The sequence below is a fragment of the Choristoneura fumiferana genome, chromosome 24, assembly GCF_025370935.1.
Source record: "Choristoneura fumiferana chromosome 24, NRCan_CFum_1, whole genome shotgun sequence".
NCBI lineage: Eukaryota > Metazoa > Arthropoda > Insecta > Lepidoptera > Tortricidae > Choristoneura > Choristoneura fumiferana.
Genome location: NC_133495.1, coordinates 8,337,826 through 8,343,825, shown reverse-complemented (window position 1 = coordinate 8,343,825; position 6,000 = coordinate 8,337,826). Strand labels below are relative to the sequence as shown.

The 6,000-nt window shown below is 34.0% G+C and overlaps 1 protein-coding gene across 1 annotated transcript in view; it reads right to left on the bottom strand.

Moving 5' to 3' along the window:
* LOC141441641 (orexin/Hypocretin receptor type 1-like) overlaps positions 1–6,000 on the bottom strand; it is a 110,893-nt gene that overhangs the window by 55,592 nt on the left and 49,301 nt on the right. The window contains exon 2 of the mRNA XM_074106433.1: positions 1,728–2,316. Within this exon, the coding sequence (XP_073962534.1) occupies positions 1,728–2,282 (555 nt within the window). The 5' untranslated portion in view covers positions 2,283–2,316. The remainder of the gene's footprint in view (positions 1–1,727; positions 2,317–6,000) is intronic.

The following is a 6,000-nucleotide window of genomic DNA, read 5'->3' as shown; positions in this document are numbered from 1 at the left end:
AAGACGAAATTAGAACCCAATGTGTAACGTTGTGCTCGTGACTTCTGATAGTTGCGATAGACTTTAGCCAGCGAAAGCTGTCCACGCATTTCTTACGAAACTTTAATCTGGTATCATTTTTGATATACTGTCAAAATTGACATATTGTCATTCTAGCCCGGCTTAGATAATTTTGATATTTCTGCTTTAAGAAATAAATAAATAATTTTTTGTTTAATTCAACCTCCTACCATCCTCAGAATGGAAAATGTTATAAGAGTGTAAGATAGTGCCAACCTGGTCAAAATAGTCCAAAAATTGATGCGTCTAGACTGTACGTAAATGGGCACTGACAAAGGTCATAAAATTTAAAGGGACTACTAAAGTGCATCATCAACTTTCACACATTACAATAATGAATGTCGAAGCAGCTTTAAGTCTCGAGTATAATTTAATATCTGGTAAATTTAAATAAATGTCTAAGTATCAACATCGTTTATTTTTTTTAATTTTTCGCGGTTTGTCTGGGACAGCTTTCGTTGGCTAGAGTCTAAATGGCACCACACTATAATTATTGGCATATGCAAGCCTACGAATAAATAATAAGTCTTATTATTTATTCGTAGATGCAAGCGGTCAAAATTTTCGGGTTGATTGGTTATGGTCAGGAGTCAGGACCGTAGTAAAGATGCAGTTGGTAGCACTTAGCAAAGAAAAACTTATTCATTTATGAAAAATCATAGTTTTCGTTAAGCAAACATACTAATACTTCTCTACTCTATTTATTAAACCAAGATACTAAAATTAAGTTTTATGTGTTACCTGTTATTTACATCTCATAAATAGTGATGTGCTACAACCGGTAATCACTGAAAAGTTTCTGTAAGTGCCTATGTTATACGTATAAAATATATGTTAAGATATGAACGAATCTGTGACGTACTTACACACGTAGGGCACTTAAGACATTCTAAAAAAAGGTAAAATGGGTCTAATGGCCACCGTTTAGGAGATATTTCGACTTTTTGTAGATGTGGATGTTTAAATTTCATTTATGGGACAAAGCATGAACGCTTTAATTTTATTTTTGTTTCCATAAAATATTATGTTTTATGTGTATTAATGTCGAAAACCGAAATCAGAGAGCAGCACTATTCGTATTATGCTGGTCACATTATTTTTACATTTGACAGTTCATTCTGTCACTTTAATATCTTGGTTTAATAAATAGAGTATAGCTAACCTTGAGCTTGGACGTAAATTTGATATTAACCACCTTTAACCACAATTCAGGGTGAACAATCCAAATGCGTCAGGAGCGAGAAACTCATCAGAAATCAGTCAGAAAGATCTGTTCTTAGGAACCATGGTGTCGATTTTAGATTTATTCGAAATAGCATTCAATTATTTTTTTGTAACTCATACATAACCGGAAATCGAACCTGGTAAACAATGTTATAAATTCTGCACATTTTTTCGTTGTTCTTTGTCGATGATAGTGTCATAAGTAAAAAGAAACAAATTTTACAAGCTTTTATTTAACTTGCAAGGTATGTATGTATGTATGTGTACGGGTTAAATCTTGAAAATTAAATTTGACGCACTTCCAGTAGTCGGATTGAATTGAAATTTGGCATGCCTTAGCGCTTAGGAACCATCTTAATAACAGATTTTGCTATCACTCATAGTTTCTGCCTTGTCCCTACTGACCCATTTGGATTTATCATTCTATATTCATCAATCCTTACCTGAAAATACAGCAGTATCTTGCACATAACCTTCCCAAAGAACCACGTTTCTGTCACATCCCATACGACAGTTGGTGGCAAACACAGCAATATCACCATGAAGTCCGCCACTGCTAAATTCACTATGAAATAATTCGTCACTGTCCTCATGGTATGGTTCTTATACACAGCAATACACACTAATGCATTCCCTACGAGACCTACTACAAACACCACTGAATGTGTTGCTATTAACACCCACTCATACGGTTTTGGATATATGTAATCATTGAGCATCTCTGTGTACTCTTCTCTGCTCATGTTGCAGTACTCTGCATCTCCTACACAAGTAACGTTTTCAACTGCTGCTTCATCGTAAACATTTCCTGTTAGAGATACATCTTCAATAGGTTTTTCTTTGTTTGTGTTATAGTTCGTTACGTTTACATCTTTAATAGATTTGTCTTTGTTTATTTCATCGTTTGTTTCTATTGTTTTACTAGTTACACTATTTACAATGACTATTATTATTATTATGACTAGAGTTTTTACACTCGTTTCGTTGTAAAGAAACATTTTGAGATCTGGCTGGACGTTAGTTCTCCGAAATCTGTAACAACAAAAACATAACATTTAAATAACCTTTAAAGTATTTACAGTAATTAAAATAATAAACATAGTATATAGTTATAATTATTAAAACTAAATACACTGGTAATTCACATACCAGTGTAGTTGAGGTATGCCCGACATGTTTCGAACAAAATCGTGGTTATTTATCTAGATCAGTTCGAACGGGTTTTTATTTTAGTAATTATGTCAGCGTATCATTGGTAGTTTTTATTAAAAAAATATTACAGTTAGGGGTTTTAAGAGAAGTTTCTTTGCCGCGAGAGAGTGTTATTGTATTGTATTGTACGTTCTTTTAGCTATAACGGGCGGACCATCTACCTATATATTTTTTTAAGTAAGGGGCTGTTTCACCAGTCCAACAGTAACAGTATCCAGTGTTAACTGACAGTTAAATGTGATGCCGTCTCTATTTGTTTCGTTCAAATAGACGGAGATGGCATCACATTTAACCTTCAGTCAACACTAATCAATGGATGGTTAAACAGCCCCTTAATATAATAATAAATATAAAATTAGCATGAATAATAAGTAGTAGATTTTGAACATGAAACTACCGTGAGACTCACTCATATTAAATGATATGGTAGCGGATAACTCACGTCTTAAACCGAGTTTAGCTCGACATGTTCCGGGCTATTTCGTAGGCCTTCCTCATAGGAGCACGCGACTCGGCGGCTGCCGCAACACGAACACTACGCGCCACCGCTCTGCTCGCGCGTGAGTCGCGTGCTCCTGAGAGGAAGGGCTACGAAATAGCCCTGAACATGTCGAGCTAAACTCGGTTTAAGACGTGAGTTATCCGTTACAATATCATTTAATAATAGTAGATTGTTCAACAAGGGACTAAAACAAGCCATATTGACATGAGATGTTTAGCAGAGCGAGGGTGGCTATATAGTTCGAGTGACATTATGGTTGTTTTGTCTCGTGTTAAACACTACTTTTCACTTTGAATGCGAGGAAAGAAAACAATGTTTTGTTCAAAATAACAATATTACTTTTTAAAAATGTACGCTTGACTAATGGACAGGAAATCTGTTAAAAATTCAAATACTTAGCAAAAAAAACTTGGTGCGCGGTTTTTTCGTTTATTTTATTGTTTATGCAGTGACGCTTTAAAAGCTTGCATATTTAGTCAACAGTTTCAAAATTGAAAACTATTTTAAAATTAATTGGATTAATCCTTAACATAATTGAATAGATTCATGTTCGTGATAATTAATTGTTTCACGAAATTAAATCTTTTTTTTTATATTTTTGCACAGTTGTCATTTTGTGATTATTTCCGCGCCTAAAAATCCTCCATTCACAAACACCGTGTTGGATGTTTAGGGGTTTCCAACGTAAATTGAAAAAAAAAATACTTTAATCCCTAGAGAATAAAAAGGAGCTTTAGTCCCGATATGCAGACACTTAAGTAACATTTTAAGAGCATGAGAAGTGAAAAATAATATACCTATGTTACACATAGATCTTGTCTGTTTTAAACAATAATGAACGTGTCGTGTATCATCTGTGCAAATAATTTACACGTTTATTCGTGTCATTTAACTTATTGCACGTTTTTGTATTATCTCATGAAATATGCACGCGAATCAATTTGCTTGTGTAAAAGCCTTTGTTCTTTTCATTTTCCCAGTGTTAGTGTGTAATTATTTTTGCATCTATAACTAGCATGCACAAAAACTGCAACAGTTTGATAGCAAAACAGGTGATATCAAAAATTCACTTCCCATTTGAACATTAGTGTAACGGAGTGATATATTTTCGACCTTTTGCCGCTTTAACATGAATAATAGTGTACCTAAAACATCTTTGAAATAAAAATAGGTACAAATACTTTTTCATCAAAAATAAAAATAAAAAAGTATTTTTTGTATTTAAGTACTGGTTAATTCACAAAGCTAGGAATTTAATTCTTGGCATATAATTGTTGGGGTATTTATGTTCTTTATTTTCTTCATACATTGTTTCAACTTAATCTATCAGATGAAGAGCTATTGCAGTTTTTCCGTTCTTTTAGTTTTTCTGTAAATTTGATGTTTTGATATATACACGTTTATTCGCGGGAACCGTCGATTTATCGACAGAAGAAGCGTTTACTTATATACAATGGACCCCAAACTAGGCTGGACTCTGTATCTTGGTTCCGTGAAATGTTTGTAAGGCCTTCAGGCTTTTCGGTATTATTAGAGCCATGGTCAAGTGCCAGAGATTTGTACCAAATTGTGTTTCGTACTTATGTAATCCATCGTTTGTTTTTATTCGTATTTAAACTTAATTTGCAAACAAATACTTATTCTGAATAAGGAAATATTTTCTTTATAAATCATTTGTTTTATTTTTAATATACCTTGCCTACTAACTTATACCTAGAAAATGGACCCTTGTCACAAAATACATTTCAACGCATTTTTAAGTATTTCAATACTTAGGACATAATACATCAAAGCAAATGTCAACTTTTACTGATTGACATTAAGTTTCAAATTCTAATCGAAATTTGAACAAGGGTATTATCATCCGAGCTAAAAGTTGAACTATAAACAGCCACGTATTGTTTATCTAAAAATTAGTTGTTGCAATTGAACTCCAAAAATATGTATTACATTCCTGCAACGAGTCCCTTGTTTCGCTTTAGTAGCAAGTGGAAAAGATACGACATACCTACCATTTCTATCCCTCTTACTATTCGTTTTACTACCGCTACCGAATCTTTTCTACTTTTAATCTCACTCGCCGTTTCTAATAAAGCTAATGCACTCTAAAACTAAGACGATATAATTATTAAAAGTGTTTATTTTACGGTCAATTTGGCGGTAACGACCGCATAAAGATTAACGTTCGCAAACCTGATAGAGAATGAATTAAAGACGCCAATGTTTACGCTACGGTTTTATTTAGCACTGGATGGCCGGGGAACCGTAAACAGCTTCACCGCCCGGTTTTTAGGGTTCCGTAAGCAAAATCAGGACGCTTAAAGTATCGGGATAAATATTCGAGTGTGTGAACCACTACAGTCAGAGTTATAACCCTCCCTTTTCCTGAAATGAATGCTAAAACTTGCTAAAAATAAGAGTCTTGATAGAGCAACTCATGATCTTATATTTATCATCCCAGCCTACACATAAGGGTATTAAAAAATCCTGTACCGTAACCCATATTAGGGCTACTGATTGAAAACATTAAAATTAGATTTTATTTTTATTTTAAAGTCTTCTTGTGACTCAACTTCCGTACTATAAACTTCTTTTTTTTCGAATTTCAATGTTTTTCCACTTGTAAGAAAGAAAGAAAGGTTTATTTTGGCTCCAAAAGTACCACCTAAAACTAAGACTAGAACTAGCACTAAAACTATGTTACTTGGTCGCACGGCAGGATACCAAAAAGGGTCTTGTATCGTATTGATAATCAATATCCTAATATGGTTACAGTATAGTACTTACAGGATTTTTTTACATCCTGTATAAGTAGGTATGATCCACTGCTGGGCACAGGCCTTTCAGAATTAGAGGGTTTGGCCCGTAGTTCCTACGCGGGCCCAGTGTGCATTGGGAACTTCACACACATCATTGAATTTCTATAAAAGCTTGAATTTCGTTGGCAAAAAAACTCATAACAACCGATGATTTTAGTCTCTAAGCGTCGCTGATACGCGTGT